The 19,238-nt window shown below is 47.5% G+C and overlaps 2 protein-coding genes; both read right to left on the reverse strand.

The window, feature by feature from the left end:
* Positions 1-19: 19 nt before the first annotated feature.
* Positions 20-4,019, reverse strand: GSTUM_00010551001 (uncharacterized protein). XM_002841377.2 has 6 exons: positions 3,895-4,019; positions 2,824-3,734; positions 2,380-2,765; positions 2,061-2,323; positions 1,391-2,002; positions 20-1,334 (listed from the first exon to the last, which is right to left on the reverse strand). Exons 2-6 carry the CDS (start codon positions 3,494-3,496, stop codon positions 575-577), a joined length of 2,694 nt encoding a protein of 897 aa, XP_002841423.1. The 5' UTR covers positions 3,497-3,734; positions 3,895-4,019; the 3' UTR covers positions 20-574.
* A 5,015-nt stretch (positions 4,020-9,034) lies between these two features.
* Positions 9,035-11,021, reverse strand: GSTUM_00010552001 (uncharacterized protein; the record flags this gene model as incomplete). XM_002841378.2 has 4 exons in its annotated part: positions 9,712-11,021; positions 9,485-9,610; positions 9,421-9,448; positions 9,035-9,348 (listed from the first exon to the last, which is right to left on the reverse strand). The coding sequence occupies exons 1-4, from the start codon at positions 10,093-10,095 to the stop codon at positions 9,035-9,037; spliced, it is 852 nt and encodes a 283-aa protein (XP_002841424.1). The 5' UTR covers positions 10,096-11,021.
* Positions 11,022-19,238: the final 8,217 nt, after the last annotated feature.

Here is a 19,238-nt window from a genome sequence, read left to right on the forward strand (position 1 = left end):
AGAGATAATTGAAGGAGAATTTTAAGAAAAAAACAAGAAGAGTTGTCAAAATAACTGAAGATGGAAACCCCAATGATAGGAATGAGATCCCAAACCACCCATACCCCAGCGCACCGCCATCGCAAGAAGGAAACTACTACTAGGCTGAAAATCAGAATGTAACACCCCTAACACGGCTGCCACCCTACATATCTGGAAATATGCAACCCGTACACAACATCAGCAGAAAAACAACAAGGCTCCCGCTATGGAGCCTACGCTCTTCCGGAGTCACTCGTTGTTTTTCTGTTGCATACTTACTTTCCCGCCTTCAAGGGAAAGGGCCCATTCCTCCACTCGTACCTCCAATTACGGAAAACCCTATCGAGACTAAAGTGTTTATAGCCCGCCAAGAGCATCCGGACTGTGTCTGTCTTCTTTTTTTTTGTTGATTTTTTGTTTTTTAGGAGATGTTTTGGTTGTCTTAGGAGGACAAAGGTGGCAGCAATTCGGACCTCCGCGTGATCTCACGGCCTGGCCGGAGCGAAGGTCAATATATCTGCTGCTTAAATATGCAACCAAGCTATGAGCGCTATCAGTCCGCAGTGTCATCGTCACCAACACCGTCATCGTATGGGGCGCTGGACTGCTCAAATTCTGAGAGAAAGGGGTCCAGAAAGCTAGAACTCTGTGACGAAAACCACCCAGAATTCCCCATCATGGGGTGGTTGGCTTGGTACGCATCCATAGGAGGATTGTAGCCTATTGGAGCATCGGCGGGGCTAGGCACAAAATTGGTTGGAGGAGACCCATCGAAGTATGATGTAGGAGGCATCTCAGTGTCTAGGAGTTGGTACTCATCACTTGTTCCATGTATAGTCGGTGATTGAGGGTAGCCTTGGTACATATCGAACCCAGTTGTTACAGCGACATTGGAATCTTGCCCTGGCAAAGCCGTGGCTTCGGGTGCCTCAGGCCGAGATGATCGTGATGCTTTGATTGCCTTGGAGACTGTGGTAGACCTGGAAGTCGCAACTGACGCCTTTCTGATGGCACCACGCTTCTTCTTATCCGAGGTTACTGGCTTCGTCAATTGTTCTGGTCGTTTCCGAGGGTTCCTCTTCATCCGCTTGTAATTGTAACCATGCGCTTTTTCCATGTGCTGCTTGCAATTGCTCTCGCGCTTGCTTTTGTAGGCGCATGGTGAATATGTGCACTTCCATTCCTTTGAATTTGCAACATGTATATCGTTTTGGTGTCGCTCACGCTCCTTATTGGTCGGGAAACCTTCGATATGGTACTTGCAACCCTCATCGTCACATTTAAATGGGCGCTCGTGGGTTTTCTTATGTTTTCTATTTTCCACATTCTTTTAGCATCCTCTAGGTTTTAAGGACTGAGGGGAGCTTACGTTAGGTCGCAAGGTCTAGGGAATTCTCTGGGGCATTGATCGCAGCGGTAAATTGGGGCATCTTCTTCATCAGGCTTACCAGCTGGTACTGAAGCTTTTCTCCTAGAGGTGCCGTGACTACTGCCACTGTGTCCTTCAAAAGATGCCGGAGCCGCTGGCGATCCAGAGTAGTTGGTATCAGCTGGGGTTGGAGCCTGGGGGTATCCAATAGAGTGCCTGGTCATAACTCTATGATCTCCTGAGACATCCGAGGGGAGGAGAGCTGTCGCGTTTGCGGCAGTCGACTCAGACGATGGATGAGTGTACTCACTGAACTTCCCGGATTGGGCAGCTGTCAATACCCTTGGGGGGAAATCAAATCTAGGGTTTAAGGGGTATCCGATATTTTCAACCCGAAGGGGGCTTGAGGGCAGTGCGTCATGGTAACCGTCAAAATACCCAAGGGGGGCAGTGGTCTGAATGGCCAATCTGGGTTGTGCAGATCCGGCTGCTTTGTTTGGAGTCAATGCCCTTTTCATTTGAGATTCATCGTGGCCGATATCAATAGGCATCTTCCTTTTGCGACCCTCGGAAGAGATAATATTAGGAAGTGGCACAAAATCTTTAAGTTTACTACATCCATTGGATTTTAGCAATAGGAGGAGAAATGTATCGTGCGGTTTATAAATACCTTTTGTTATTTCCGGAAGTGTCAAGCTCTTCGCTCACTGATTGACTGTCGTAGTTAGCCATGCGCATTACTTTATTTTTCTCAGCCGTCCAAGCATCCGCCGACTCCTTTGCGCGATGAAGGGCATCGATGAAATAAGCCGAAGAGTAGACCGGGTCATAAGACCGCTGTTGGTCCAATTCTCGGATATAGGGAAGAGCTCTTTGGCAATTGCTCAAAAAGGTTTCGCAGAATGCTTTGTATGAGCTCAATGAACGGACGGCCTGTGGCAACCATTAATTACAGGCCAAGGTAATCTTAAGAGGAATGGAAACCCAACCGGAATGCCATCGAACAGAAACTTCTCCAAATCACGTAACCAGCATATTTTCCCTTGAAAAATTCCACGCTTCGCTTGCTCACATAATTGCCAGAAGTCTTCGAAAGCTTCATCGAGTAGAATGGGATTAAGGATGTACTGGACCATAGCTTCAACGCTCTGTGTGGACAATTGTTTTGTTTTCGGGAAATCACGGACTTCGAAAAAAGAATAGGCAGATGGTGAACGGATAGCTGAGCCAGGGGGCGTCGGTTCCCCGTAATGAAAAACAGTGGGACCATATGATGTGTGAATTTCATCAAGTTGAGGTGGGGATTCGTGGTGGCCATTGTAATTGGCAATAGTTTCTGAAGCCTCAACCGTGCAACTGGATGAGCCAGGAGATCCTGTATGATAGGTGTATCGTCAGCCAAGCTATAAACGCCCGAACAAGAGGGCTAATACCGTTTCTGCTAGGTCCGCTACCCTCAACCCTAACACTATAAACTTCTTTCACCGGGTTCCCAGTGTCACATGAAGGCAGTTCCCCGAAGAACAGTCGGCCACTACCCTCATAGTCTGGACCTTTGTATTCTTTGTATAAAAATGCGTTGCCGGGCGAGCCCTGTGTTGATCCAATACCAGAGTCACTCTTGGGGTGCTTGTGATCTTGCGCCGCGACCAAACCCACCCTAAGGGTCTCTGGGCTTTCATGTACACTGTGGCTTGTGTGTAACAGTGGTTTGTGCAAGGGGGAGGCCACATCCTCAGGCTTTAAAAGTGTATCTTTATCTGAACCTTCGATGCCATCCATGGTATCAGAAGAATTTGGAAGGCAATCATCAAACGCCCTCTCAAGGTCATCGATTGAATTTATAACCTCCGGATCATTGTCCGAAATTTCTTCTCCGACCATCCATGAATCACTGGCGGTGGAAGAGCTGCTCATTGTGGTATCACAAAAGATTCCTGGAAGGGGATCGACTTCCATTTGGTCCTCATTCAAAGGCTGGCTCCGGGATCCTGTAGCCTCAATACTTTCAAGTATAGGGTTCATTCTAGAGTTTACCCTGTCGATATGTTTCTTTGTGACTTCTGGGTCGCCAGCCGGAGTGGTGGTATTGGACCTTCCGAGCATCGAGAGGGAGGAGGCAGTTTGACTCTTCGGTGACGGGTCAGGGGTGGGATATGTACTTCTTTTAACCATAATTTGACCGGTCCCAGGTAAAGGTTTTTGACCGACAGTCGACGGACCCAAATGTGGCTTTCTTGTGTTAGAGGTTGATGGCGATGGGGATGGAGGACTTGAAGAAGCCCAATTAGCAGCACTGGCCACCTTTTCCGGGCGAGAGATTTTTGAGGACTGTGTGGATTGTCTATTGCGAAGAGAGTTTTCGGCCCAGGTTAGTCAAGTTATATAACTCCGGTAAAGAAAGGTCACGAAATGAGACAACGAGAACCAGAAAGCGAGGATGACGGGGGGGGGGTATTTAGGAGGATTGGGATGAGAGTATTAGAGAAATGAGAGAGACGCACACTTGTGGTGTCACCAACAAGCTTGTAGAGCTACTATGAGATCTGGTTTGGCCCTTGTCACGCTCCCGTCGAGAAGAGGCGGTTGTGTCAAGACCACTAAACAACCATTCGCATTAGTCGTTCCCACAAGTACAAATGTGTTTCGTGGGCGCCGAGAGAGAAAGCACAGGACACGAGTGAGGGAGGAAGATGAAGCCCCAAACAGAGGAAAGGGAAGGGGGAATAATAGCAAGTGAGGTGGGGTTCAAGATGTAATTAGGGAAGAAAAAGGCGGGGTGTGCGCGCAAGGGCAGATCAGAGGTCTACGTGTGCGCGTAAGGTCTGAATAGAATTGCGTAGGATGATGCGTGCGCAACACACTCACCACAAGGAGCACTGTATGGAATGGAGACACAGAATGGAGACGAAAAGATAATTCAAGAATAAAACTGATTCATGGTAGAGGAAAGGGTGGTTATGAGGACTCACCCTTCGTCTTTTTGAATACCCTTCCCAGATCGTTTTCTAGATGTATCCATTGTGAGCGATGTCAAGAGGTTCGTTCACCACAAAGTACCCAGAAGACCAGCGAGCGGTATATGGTTCCCAATGGCGGGGAGGGTACCGAAACGAGACGAACGGCTCTATAGGTTATGCGTGAGCCCCGAGTTTAGTGTACTCGAGTACTATACGGGCGGCAAGAGCTCAAGTGTGGAAGGAAGCTATCTGCTAGCCAGAAAGGAACGGTTGCAACAAGGCTAGTAGTAGTAACACCACTATCAGTTCCGGTTGATGAGCTTGGAGCTTCAAAGAGTGGATTGCCAAAAAGTAAGGGTCAGGCTTAGGAACACGTTCGCTTCGTGGCCTCTGCTTCTGCTCCCTTTTTTTTATTTTTTTACCAAGGGCAGGTGAACCAGCGGGAGAGTATCGAGGGAAAGAAAAATCTGAAAATAAAATAAAATAAAAAATAGAATTAAAAAAATAAAAAGTCGTAGGAAACTCTCAGAAGAGTCAGAGGACTAGGCTGCAACAATAAGTGCAGTGAACCTTGGCGTCTTGGAAAAAAAATGAAAAAAACAGTAAATGTGCGAGGTGTGAGGGAAGGGGGGGTGCGCACACAAGCCAGTCAGTCACTCGTTGCCGGTAGACCAAAAACTCGCTCGATCTTGGAAAAGAGCCGAGCTGATATATGATATTGTTATCTTCCGTTCCCTCTCTCCTCGAGAGAGTGGGGAGGGTCGAAAGATATGTGAAGGGAGCTTGGCTGTTTCCCTCTGGGTCTGAGGAGGCGAAGCGAGAGTTTAGACGCACGGTTATGGGAGAGAATCCCTGGCCAAGAGAATCACAGAATGCCATCATCAGTACCCGCCGTCAGTCGGACCTTGCAGGCAGGTCCCCTAGCAACCACAGCTTGTAGCTCCTCGAAACCAACGAGAAATGGCGAGCAAGCTGGGGGAAGAACGGTCTGATTCGCCAAGATGAGGCTCTTTTTCTGCAGTCCACTCAATTGGGTTCTGACAGTGCCCTGTGGTTGAGGCTGTTCCAATTGTCTCTAGGAGTCGGTAGGCAACCTCGTAGGCTCACTAGGAGGCAAGGCAACCGCCAAGCCCTGGAAGCAGCATCGATCTACATTACGGTAGTAGCCCCTGTAACTCCTCCCCCGGAGGCTGAAAAAGGGCGGAGTTTACTGGAGGGACCATCACCGACTGCATGAAATACCCACCTCGTCCTCCGTGGGCTCTACTCGAGTGCGGTACCAGCACTGTACGGTACGGTATCATACATGCTTTGAGAACTCCCCAAAGTCATCGACGGGTAGCCACCGTGAAGCGCTCCCATAACTTAACTCATACCCTGTGTACTATTATGCACCTTTGTGTCATCACAACAGTAACAGCTCCTCCACTTCACATCTCGTCCTCACTTCCTTGGTTTTCTCGCTACGGCAATTCATATCGCTCCCGCACTCGAGTACCCCCCACCCCGCGCCCCTTTCGTGCGGGGCTCCGGGGCTGTAGACTATCTATCGTCAGCGCTCTTTAATTCTTGGACCATGTGTAGTCATCATATCGGGACCGTAAGTTATCGTTATTACGGCATTTATGATTCCAGATATCAGAGCGTCTCTATTGTTAGCATCCCTACTGGCTATAATAATCTGCGACGGGCCTGAGTCTCTCTAAAACATTAACACCGCAGAATATTACTGATCGCCATAAGGGCAAAGAAAAATGAAGAAAGAAAGGGAAAACAAAAAACCGAAGGGATGAAAAGCAAGGATAAAAAAAGCAAGTGCCGGAAAAAATCGAGAGCGGAGTGCAGTAAGCATTAAGGCCATTTTTACCGTTTACAGAGAAACCGCAAACTTCTTAGATTTAAGTTTAACTGAAGACTAAGCCTTTAATCGCCAGTTATCCTGAAAAGCGAACCTCGTAAAGCTTTAAGTTGACACCCGCGCGCCCGCCGAGATAGTTCGAGCACAGCGCCCAGAGGTGCGAGTGATTTTCTTATTCTGTACGAGTATGATACTTTATATTTTTTCATGATATTTATGTTGAAACAGTGCAATGAATGTGCTTGAAGTGTACTTTGTCGTATTTTCGTTCCACCGCGCTCAAATTTAGAGTTCACCATTCCTATTCCTGCTCATTTCCCGCGCTAGAGAGATGTACGGTAGGGAGTCGCCTAAACTAGCAATAGCTGAGGTAACTAGTAGACGCATAGGCGCGAGCACTGTAGGAGAATGAGAAGGGGGTAAAAAAATTAAAAATTAAAAAATAAATTATTTGTTTCAGTTAGTCTTACAGCAACCCCATAATTGGTATTGATGGACGACCGCGGTTCTCACTCTTCAAGCGCTAATGTGTCCACGTACAGTACTCGAGTATCTTCGTTAGAGGGCAATTATTACAAGTACTGCGTGGAAATAAATTATTAAAAAGTCCCACACCTGGCGGTCGCATAACCCAGCAAACTCGTTACCGTAGATACCGGACTGTATCTCTCCCGAATCTGTAACAGCCGCTTCGGCTACCAATCAAACAGTTTGTTTTCCCTACCGGCAGTGCACCGGTCGAGCTCCTTACAGACTGTCCAAGCGGATGGGGTCAGCCAATGAGATAGGGATTGCTGGCGAGTAGCCGCTGCCAAATTGTGGAAGAAATGGAGGAAAAGAAAAGAACAGAATGGAAGAAAGAAAAATGAGAAAACCGAAAGGTTGGAGAAACAGAGCGCATGAATTTCAATGACCAGGGTACTGTGTGTGGGGAGTACGGCACATCATTTCCAGCTCCGGTGGAATCGACTGCGGCTAGACCTCCTTGGGGTACAGGATGGGACTCGCGGGTAACCCGTTGTCTCGGGAGTGAACGACATCACCACTGATCGTGGCTGATGCGCGATGCGAGGGACACAGACCACGACCGCGCCTGATACGGAGTGTGGGGGGGAGGGGGATAAGAAGGGAAGGGAAAAAATGAAAGGAAAGGAAAAAAAAGAAAAAGGAAGAAGAAAAAAGAAAAGGAACCGGTTGGAGACTCTGGCAGGTGACAAGGAATGGGTTAGGAATGAGCAGGCTGAGCCAAGAAAACGGCGAGAGACAGCTGGAAGCAGAGCCGAAAATCGGAGGTCGCAACCTCCATCCTCTAAGACACTTCTAAAAATCGGAGAAAAGAGAAAAACATATTTGACCAGAGTCTGCCCTTCCAAAATTGAAGGAGAGGCTGCTTGCAGGAGGGGAAAAAATGAAATAAAATGAATTTAGCCGAGGGGTAACGACAGGAAAAGAATACGAACCCATATCAGCTTCAATCCCTTTCTGCCCCATGTATTGCTTTCCGGCGAATGCAGGAAAAATCTTTGTCCCACCCATTTCTTTCTCTTTTCGAAGATGTGACTGTAGCATTGAAAGCAGTTGAGCTTGTTTAATCTCTTTTTTGTTTTTTTGGGTAGACGTTAGCTGATGCCCAGACCCTTACCATGGGGCATGGTTCGTCATTTATAGTTAGTCGCATGATACGGGGGTAGGCATGTTTAGCAAAAGGGGAGCCTTGCTTTTGTATGGAAAAAAAAAAGGGGGGGGGTGCTTCTGGGCTCGACGGTAAAGAATATCTACAGATCGCGCGTCGTGATTGCAGGAGAAACATATAATGGGGGAAGATCGGATGGACACTGCGAGTGGTGAGAGCAAAAAAAGGAAGAAGGAAACTTACTCTCGTTGGCATTGTTGTGAACGCCTCCGGTCCTTGAGGGTTCCCGAGGAATATGTCTTAGTCTAGCACCAGTTAGAGTTTCCGTACTGTACTACGGTCCGCCCTGGTTACTGTACTCGTACCGGTACTAGTACTTCTCCCACCTACGTGACACTGGGTGACCTCATGTGAGATCAAAAGGAAAAAGGGGGGAAAGTAACGTACCGGCACTCTTTTGCGCACAACTGCTCGTGTCTGGCCTCCAATTGTTGGAGTGTATTTTTCGCCATCCTCTTTAGAGTCTCCACATCATCTTTACTGCTCTCCGGTTCGCCGTAGACGTCGTACGACAATACGGATGTTTCCGCAGATAAGGGAAGAACACGTATGGAAAACCAGATTCCACTTTCTCTTGGATCGTCCGGAGTCACAAGAGTTGTTACAGGGAATATGTGGGCCCTCGCACTTCTTTTCGAGGCGGGGGAGAGAAAGCTAAAGAGTATCGAGGCATATGATGTTGAATTACTTGGTAGCTGCATCTCGGTGCCATGCTCGGCATAATCTGGTACCGTACTCGATTCGGTCTTCTTGTCAGCCATCATTTCACCATGCTTTTTGCCAAGGCCAAGGAAAGACGAGAAAGGCCCGAGACAATCTAGAATTGTGCGACAGAAGGAATGACAACTCGAAGGGCCAACTGACGACGCCCCCATGTCGTGGAGGGGAGTAATGACTGCATAGGAATTGAGGGAGAGGTCACGAGCTCTCTCGCTCCCCTGTATCCTTGATCCATGAGAGTTGAGTTCGAGCGACCGTGATGTTGTTGATTCATCGGAAAGCTTATCCAATGTAAAACGTGTTCAAAGACGCTGCACGACTCCAACGCTACGTAGCATCAAAATTGCCATCAAGATGAACACAAATAATGCGTATCGGTGTTCAACCCGGACCGACCGAGTCCCGCGCATGGACTAAGTACTGATAGGGAAAACAAACTTACGAAGTGCTACTTTCCAGTTGAATCTTCCTTCAGTTGTCCAACCATCCACCCATCTTCTCTGGACTTCTGCGTGGTGCAACGCTGCTGTGTTAAGCTTATCTTCGGGATACACGACAGCGTGGTCAGAGACATCGAAGTTTACGAAAATAAACCCTTCTTTGGTCGTGCGAGTGTGTATCTCGAATAGACCGTTGCGGTCTCTATCAAATCCCTCAACACCTTCGAACTGTGGTGCGTTGATCAGCGCCCCTTGAACATTATACGACCAGCCGTGATATCGGCAACCTGCATATGCCCGTCGTTAGACCCATGCATCGACGTTTCTATTACCAAGTAGGATTGTATCAAGTGCGTAACTACCTATGATTACGGAGCTACCCTTTTTCTCACGAATGACAGGGTATGCTCGATGCCTACATACGTTGTGGAACGCACGTAGTTGATTGTCTTTCCCAAGGATTATAAAGAACGGTAGATCGGTGATCTCGAAAGATAGGTAGTCTCCGGGTTTTTCGAACCGTGAACTATGTGTGACGTAGATCCAGGACTTTTGAAAAAAGAAGTCAGACCCATGAATCGTGGGAGGAGAAAGGGCAGGGTTTTTTTTTTTTTTTTTTTTTTTTGAGAGAGAGAGTTATCAGAGAGCACCTTGCTGAATATCGCTCTCTTTTCCAATTGGAAAAGCTCCTCACTTGACCACCAGTTCGCTGGGAACACAGACTCCTTGGAAACTCTGATCTCGGTCGACTCTGTACCCTCGTCTGATGGTCCCGTTGGGAGTTTGTCTGTAATCTCCCAGTGGTTACGCTTGAATTTAGCCAAGTGTTTTCCTGGCTTGAGTGGAAGATGAACTTTATTGGATACTGAAAGATAGGCAATATAGAAGGGAAAAAAGAGGAGAATTGCCACGAAGAGCAAGGTGGGATACAGGGCGAGGAGTCTTTTCGAAATGTTCTCGATCCTGGTTGCGGCTGCATAGGCACGCAGCAGGTGACCAACCGATGGTTGCGGGAGGGCAAGAAGAGATAGCATTTCTACTCTTCGGTTATCGAGTGATAGGATTGGGATTTTATTCAACAGCTAAGGGGTGGGACGTCGATACGTAGAATGGTGGAAATCCCTGGGACACTTTATGTTGTGGCCAAATTATAGTTAAGCTTCCCTACCTTTGATCGTACTCCTGCTCCCCCTCCCAATCCATACGGGTATCCGAAGAAAAGTGGAAGGGACCCTGCCGATGCGCCTAGCTGCTTAACGGGTTATACGATATCATGAAAAGATGGGAATCGAGATCCAGAAGTTCAATGCCGGAATTTGCAAAGTGCCAGTTAAATGCTCCAACTTGGGCCAAAAACCGAGCAAGACAGCCACAGATGGCAGGTTTTTTTTACGCTATAGAGGCTGGTTCACAGCTCCAATGATACATTTTTTCCGGGAGAGGGTTGTGAAGGGGTGCATCCGTGATGATGTATGTCGATATTCATCCAACTTGAGCGGCATGGAGGGGACATTTTACCGTATCCGTGGAGTTCACGATTCCCATTGCGACCGGCCACACTGAATGAAGGTGGATGTTATCCCCCTTCATCTTCAACCCCCCTTCTCGGGAATCCCGCCCACGACACTGTTCGTCACCCGCTTGGCTCGCCAATCTCTCGCTGCTAGTTACATGAAAATCGTCGACCGACATGCAATTCCTCGCTTCCTACTTCTGCACTCTGACACATCCACATGCACGCGCGGCGTACTGCTTTGACAAATGGCCCGCGATATGTAAAGTGTGGTTCTTTTTGTGCGGTTTTCCGAAAGGGGTGAAAGGTTCCAATCGTCGTCGTGGCCGAGGGGACTAGCTAATGGTATGGTAGATGTCGGAAACGCGGACCTATTGGGCGTCGTGGCCGCTCGCTTTGGTATGATAATATTGTTTTGACACTATACTTATTGCTTAGGCGAGGGGGGTAAGTGCCGTTTGGTGGGTGTTGGGGTAGAAAGATAAATACGAGTATCATACTCGTACTGGTAGCAAGCAGGATCGAGGGGATTCGAGGCCAAGCAACTGCGCAGGCTCTTGAATGAAACAGTTGCTTAAGCTGAACAACCGTTTTGGAAGTCTTGCTCGCAGAGTACAGTACCGGTATGGACGAAGCTTGCACAAGGTTTTGCTTTACCTGTGCGGTATCATACTCTACCACCTTCTGGACTCTCCAATTTTACATCACAATGGCAAAGATCGGGCCAAACTACCGCAACCTAAGAATGCTCGCGGAAAGAGCATGTTGCGTAATGGGCATCCGAATCTCTCCGCATAGTGCGTAGGCTCTGGTTCGACTATTTACAGTTCCTGAACGGGGGGAGAGACTTGGTCATTTTGGACGTCAGCTGATTGAGTAGGAAGGGCACGGGTTTATCTACGACCAATGGTGGTTTTCCTGTCTGAATGTTTCACTCGGGTTCAATTATATTTTTATTTATTATCCCGGTGCCGAGAGCAACTCTGGTCCTTGGCCTTGGTAATTTAATATGTTTTCGGTGGAATCTGTGCTCGCATAAGCAATCTTTTTTTTTTCATTTTTTTTTTTTTTCATGACGATAGTCCACTAATATGGTATCATACCACTACAGCGTCATGACTTACCCCTAATAGCTGTTATTATACAGTGCGGTAGTCTAGTCTATTAGCTATTCTACCGGTATTCCGGCATGCAGTCATCACCAAGTCGTTCCTATCGTTACACACAAATCATGAGTGCTGTTAGCGGCAGGAAAAAAAACATTTTTAAGTTAAGTTAGCCTCACAGCTTGGATGCAGTTTCAGCTCTACTCGTACCGATAAATGGATCGGGGGAGGGGGGCCCTTCCGATCAAAGAGAAGGGAAAGAAAAAAAATATAGCCTTGATAGGCTCTCCCCCGTTAATTGAGCACCACTCGTTCGGGCAAGAAAAGTATCCTTTCCAGGAAATACGAGTCGTGAGTTTCTATGGGGCGCTCGAATATGCAAGGGCTTTTTGACGTGTATGTATTTTGTGAATTTCCCTGTTTTGGGATATCATACTCGTTGCACCTCATCCTGCCCGGAACGAGTATGCCTGCACTGCGGTAAGTAGTCTCTGGGGTGGGTAGATCTTTGTCAACTGGAGCAGAGGGATTATTATCATTTCTGCGGTCGGCAAACGATAGGATACCAGTTACGGTAGCGAAAGAGAACCGGTACTCGAGTGCTGTGGTTGATTGATAATTCGAGCAACTTAGCTTAAGCGTTCTCGGCATTGCTATCAAGGCTGGATTTTCCAGGGCGAACCACATACGATTTTTCATATCATAGTCAAGCCACCACCCACGCCGCCACCCTACATGGACAAGCATTGATGGGGCTGTGTCGATTCCCATCATGCACAGCTGCGGTAGGGTACCGGTACGGTATCATACCGCTACGAGTATATTGTACTGGACTGTACTCGTAGAATAGATATTTACGCCTCAACGATCGTCGATTTGAGATTTTTTTTTTTAAAAAAAAAAAAAAAACAATTCAAATGGAGCCTTGAATAACAAATTTCTTGAGGCTTTTGGTTCCACTTCTCTTGTTTCATTGGTTTGTTAAAGAAAAAAAAAAAAGAAAAAAGAAGGTATGATTGTTTCTTTTTTGATTTGGGGCGTAAGAAAGAAAGAGAAAGAAAGAAAAGAAAAAGGGAGAAGGGGTCAAAAGAGCAGGCAAAGAGCAAGGGTACGATAAGATAAGATTTTTTTTTATTTCATGGTTTATCATTCGTTATCGCACAATCCCTCTGGTGAACAGTGGGATCTATCATACTCGTACCGTGATATGTCGCGAAGCCACTACCATACTATATTGTGAAGAAGGGTAAATTGGTAGCTGGTACGTGGTATAGTGCCGGCCAACCAAGACCTGCCTCGCAGAATTATCGGGATATTTTTATTTGGAAAAAAAAAAAAAAAAAAAAAAACTCTCGTAATTTTCGTAATTTTCGTAAGCGGTCCCTTTACGAAACCCCTAATGGCGTTTATTTTTGGTGAGGAGCTTCGAAAGCTATGATTTCAGTGGACTGTTTGATGAACAAGCACAACGACTTCTCCTATGCCATGGATCAGTTCTAATTGGCTATTTAGATGAGGAAACCATAATAAGAATTTCTCAAAAAGGGCGCTATTCCAAACTCGGAAATTCCTAGACAAGTATAATCTTTGCGCATATCAGGACAGTGATCCAAAAGAGAGATGTGATGGGCCGGGTTCTCCAAAGGCTTAGAAATCCTATGATATCTTGGGGTAACGCGATTAATTAATTAGCCAGGGGTTGGGGGTGTCTCTTGCCCGCCCTATGGATGCCGTGCTAATTGTGCGCAATCTGTGGTGTCGAGTTGGACAAACTCCGTAACCATTTTTTCCCTTTCCCTTTCCCTTTCCCCTTCTATTATCCACCAACTTCAAATCGAAATGCTTCGCAGTGCCAAATCGGTGGGTTTAGCCTACCGTACCGGTTATGTGCTTCGCATCATCCTATCTCCCATTGTCCGGGCTCCCACAAATTAATTTCTTTGGGTAAGTGGGACTTGATCCACTTTGCGACAATACCGGTACTGTACGTGTACAGTACTGTACAGTACTCGTACAAGTAGAATTTAAGGTCCGATCCTGTGCTACTCTATGCATCACCCACCTTGGCTGCAGTACGTCCTCAATGCCGAGCCGAGATTGCAGAGTTTGTGTGCGATATGCTTTGTGGTCTCGAGTTGGTTCAAACTTAGTTGTGCTCGAGTATGGTACAGTACTGTATCATACAAGCACTTGCTATTTGTAAATTGCCGTCGTCGCTCTTGCCGCAACTCATTACCACGGTTCAGCTCTCGGGAGATCAAGAACTTTTTATTTTATTTTATTTTATTTTTTTGCCTTGCCTCGCCTTCACCACCACCGGCCCTTGCTTCTGATCTGCTGCCGGTGCTGTGCTCGTACGATAGAAGCTCTCCGTTTGAGGAGGGGTTTGTGTGAGTGTGTGTGGTGGCGACGGTGGCGACTTGCCGCCGGTATGGTACGAGTGCGATAAGAAAAAGGCACCGGGAGGGAGATGATGGTGACGGAGATGGGAAGCGCAGGGGATCTTTTTCTTCCTTTTTTTCAAGGACGGGTCATGGGGGTTGTATAAGGCAAAACGAAACTGTGGCCTTGCAGTCTTACCCCTAATTGATAACTTAGTTTTTGTTCTCAGATATAACACTATCATACGGGTATGGAAACCCCATGCTCTTGGGAACATCGCCTTGTGATGTTTTTCCTTCACCCTATCATTCCTTGTGAGTTGAGGGGATTGATCGAGAAGGTTTGCGGATATCGTTCCTATTGCGTACAGTACTGTACTTGTACCGCTGGGACTTTTTGTTTTTTTGTTTTTTGCTTATGATACACCGCTGGATGAATCACATGCGCTGTCATATTTCTCCTTTGAAAAGAACAGCGTCTTCTCTAATTTAATTCTCACATCATAATATCATGTGGCGAGAAAGGCAGAAAATTCTGCCATAATAATATATTGAAAAATGAGAAACATGTCAGCAGAGCGAGGAGAGAACCTGCCGTCATATATATTCCTTAGTCAGCCTGGTGGTAGATGTGGAGACCGATGGGGATAAATTTAAGATGGTTGAGAGCGCGAGGAGGCACAAGTTGTTCTAAAAACCCGATAGTTCACCTATTATTATTAGTCATTGCATAGTCAGGGTTTTAAAGATTTCCTGCACAATGACTTAAAAATAATGATATGACAGTGCCTATGATAGGGTTGGTCCCGTGGTTGTGAATCTTAGCGACGCGCAATAAGGTGTCGTCGTGTTCACAGACGTCCTTCGATTCGGAGTATGGATGGACGGGGGTTTAGACAACGAGCATTCATCCTTCGCGCCATCGCCGACGGACCCGGCATCTGACCGACCACTCATCCGAATGTAAAAGCTACTCGAGTATCGGTCGGAATCTGGTTCCGGCAGCTAGATTGCTGCTATGGGTGCGATGGAGAATGGATCTACCCTTGAATTCCAATACCCCCCCCCCCCCCCAACTCTGGAAGTGGGTGAGTGCGAATTAGGGAATAATAATGATAATGCTCGAGCTCCTCGAAGAATACACCGCACTGCGGCTAGCTTACCTGGCCGGGTATCCGCTGCGGGGAGCGTGGATTCGGCGCTGTGGTCAACCGGAGGGGTAATAAACGGGTGCGCTCATACAACGATGTATCATATTCGTAAGTTTTCCGAAGAGAAAGAATCGAGTGGGTATGAATCTCGCATGGAAAGCTCTAAACTTGATGGATGAGACGTGAGCGTATATAAAGCATAATATTGGCATTCCTGATCCCCCCCCCCAGCTTAGTAAATTGACCCGTGTCCCCGTTCCACCGCGCATCCCTGTTATGGCGAACAGAGCATGACTGGAGGACCTTCTCGGTGAATCGGGACAACTGCGGAGCAAACGAAAAGATCCTCAACACTCCCCGGAACTTCCACAGATCAATCACGACGCAACGAGTTCCCTCTGGCCACTCTGATAGGTTCGTGGGCGGATGGGAGTTTTTTATGAAAGCGGCTAGTGGTGTTATCATACGTACAATTGGTTAGTGGCATGTGGAGAGAGAGCTTATGGCAGTGGGCCCGAGTCAATGATCGGATTTTAGGAAATATATATATCTAGAATACTCGGTTTGAGGCATGGGGGGGATACGAAGTGCCGTCGCTGCGCTGGGTATGCCTAGTACTTGTGTACCGAAAATCGAAATCATTTTCTGCGACCGATTGAATCACTGAACCGTGCTTGCACTTCATAGAGAGGCTTCTAATAGAATTGGGGTGGGGAGGCCTGTAGAACAAACTGGCAGTGTCCCGTGATACATGAATACAAGAGAGAAAGCAACCGGAAACATGCATTCCCGCTTCCGCATCTTGGAGCATTCGGGTTTCGGTGTGCATTAACTTTGAATTTCGAAAGACATCCCCCTTTTTTAATCTTGCCCTGTTATAGCCGACATGATCGACACCTGTTCCCTAACTGTAGTAGTATTATTGATAAGATCTACACTATCATACCCGTCTTGGCGTTCTGGCGAGCGCGGTTCGTACAGTAGATCTGGGGGTTTGGCCGTCCATCCATTTCATATCGGACCAAGTGTCAATTTTCCGTGAGGGATTATATATATGCGGGCAGGAACCTGTTATCCTGAGAAAACAGCCTTGGGGAACCTAGTGGGGGGGGGGCGAAGTTTACGATTTTGGAATAAGTGGGCACGCTGAGATGGCGTTAAACATCAACATTATTCTTTCTGGCCCACTTACCAACACTTCCAGTTGTTACAACACGACCATAACTCCATTACTTATCTTTTCGTTGGTGGGGTGCGTAATATTTTCGTTTTCCGGTCAGAGGTGGTTTTGTTGTTCGTTTCGGTCCAGATTAGGATATGTGTTTATGTGCGCGGAGGCTATATATTCCTTTGAATTTTGGTTCTTTGGGGGGCGCTTGGGGTGTAAGCTTCCTCCTACAACTGGTATTACCCCTTTGATATTGGATTTGGGAACGTTTCAATTGACACGGGGAGCTGGGAGAGCGCATTTTATCACCCTTCCGGCGCCCCCGGATCCTCAATCGGATAATCCAAGCACCTAAAACCAGGCTATGTTATGCAACGGGGGGTTTTTAGAAGTTATCACGACATGTTTTTTTCCCCTCAAGTTCCAGTGGCGAACGCACCCGAGTGACCGACTGTGATTGTGAGTCAGCGCAAAGCCCTGTCACAAAACGGGTAGATTGGAAAGTGGTGGATGGAATTACGAGAAAGGTTTCGAAATCTTGCTGAACTGTAATCTGAAAATCGGGCGGTTTTGAAAGAAGGCTGTGCGATATTTTGTGATGTGCTATGTAGTGTTTAGTCCATCATACCGCGCTTCTATTTTCCTTCCCGGCGGCGCGGTCGAACAAACTCAACACTCGGCACAGTTGACAAAACACAAGCCTTGTAAACCCCCCCCCCTCAATTGGCTTTGCTTCGGGCAAACATCTCCAGTGATGAGAAAGATTCCAACACCTCAAATAATTCCTATTGGTGAGGGTTTCAGACAGCTGTTCGATGGCTGGAATGTGAAGGCGGTGCTCGTGCACGCAGCTCCGAACGGAGGGGCCTGATGAGGACTTTGCTATGGTAGCAGAAAGATGTCGGGGTCATTTTTGGATTCTTAGGGCGGTTGACCACTTTGCATCACCCCCTCGGCCGCGGAAACCGCGATCACAAGACTTTGAGTCCAAATGTCCTGCGGAATGTTAGAGAAAATTAGATGCATAGGGTTGTAGGGGCACAATGACTTATCGTACTACTAGAAAGCAAGCATAGTACCATCCATAGCGGAAAAACCTGTAGCAATACAAACCGATGGGGTTTCTCCGTAGCTCATTGTGCCAACCGGAGTACCCGGAGTAGTAAGTTGGTTTCACTCTAGCACGGAGATGAACCCGCAGCCTAGAATCAAGCTTTTGCAAGGGTTAGACGAGGGTACCAGCATCGCGCACAAAACTCGACAGCGTACTCAAGTGGGAAGTGTCCCGAGTGGGAACTGCCCTTCTACTCGGGTGGAGGGGTAGAACCTGGGACAAGACGTTAACTGAGTATTATAATTATCATAGTTGGCGCAAAGGAAGTGGGGTAATTTTGGGCCTTCCAAACAACGACCTGAATACGACCTACTGTTTCTCCAATCCTGCTGTTAGACTGGAGGAAACAGATCCTTCTGATCACTTACAGGACGGGAGAAATGACACAGGAGGAATAAAGGAAAGTGGGTTGGAGTGTCAGGCTATTATACTCCTTGTGCTCTATCGCACTGCATCTAGTAGTATAACCTCTAAAATTCGGGGGCGTGTAAGCCTGGATCATTTGTTCGATCATTTGACGTGGGGCTGCCCAGCTTTATGGATTCGAGAGCTTTGACGGGGTTTAGCTGCTGGTCCTGTATGTGCAGATGGGGGAGAGACATCAGGGTAGCGGAACTTTCCGGATATGGCCGAAAGGGGAAGGGAGTTAATTATTTCCGGTGCACTTCGAATGACCAATAACATTCAACCGACGTTAGCTTAAATCCTCTGTTTAGAGTTTAGGGTAGTGGCATACTAGAGCGATTTACAAAGCCCACAATGGTGCTCGAAAGCATCTATTCCATCCTGCTTATCCTAGGAGACCACCCTTGCTATCCAGTTGGGCCGCTGTGAGGGTTGGGGAATTGATGATGGAGAGGTCCGCTATTCCCTAATCGCAATGGGGTGGCCAGGTCTCTGGAAGTCATGTTGCCTTTCAACTCTTCTAGGGTGCGTGATGCCTAGGGGCACTTTACCTGTAGTCTATTGTATCATAGGCCGCGTTCTACTTCTAGGTTCTTGGATCTTCCTTTCATACCCTCTATGTTCCCTCTGGTTGCTAGTTTGAATATGTTTGGCTGCGGAGTGCCGAGGGCCGGGGCAATTGGGAGACGGGAAAGGATCTCATTTCAAGGTCTGCAGATATTTGCCAAGCCCCCCTGCAGCAGTTATTTTATGGTATTATCATAGTTTGATTCTTGGTGGGGGCTAGGGCCTTCGCTGGTCGTAGGGCATCGCTATTCAAGCGCCCTCTAATTCAGTTGTGGCCTTGAGCTCAGATATGTGGCTAGTTCACAGCTAACTTGCTTCTGTCTGGCGACCAACGTATTCACAAATTAGAGGATCACAGCTCGTCACCTTTCCATTCGTTCAAGGAACCAGTATGCCCCGCACTTAGCGGTGAGATCGCCAGGTATGTGTGAGGCTCCTGTTCGGTCTGACTTTGGGCCGTCCGTGGCCATGGGAATCCTACGACACACCAAGCACTTGGGGGGCATCCAAGGCTTGAGGTAAGCAAAAACCAGCAGGCGCGCAGATGGCGAGCACGGTTAGTCTAACGTATAAAAAGCCTTTGCGATTTTTCAGTGCTCGAGGAGTGCTATGGTAGTGGAGACAATGTACGTCTGAATATGGGGTAATGAATTGTACCAGTATTGTACGACTTCGCACGGGACCGGAAAGGTGCGAGTGTGACGATGCGGTGGTGGTTTCGAAACAAGGTGCAGACCACACCGTGCGTAGGAAAACAATTGTGAATTGATGC

The sequence above is a fragment of the Tuber melanosporum genome (assembly GCF_000151645.1).
Source record: "Tuber melanosporum whole genome shotgun sequence assembly, scaffold_70, strain Mel28".
Taxonomy (NCBI): domain Eukaryota; kingdom Fungi; phylum Ascomycota; class Pezizomycetes; order Pezizales; family Tuberaceae; genus Tuber; species Tuber melanosporum.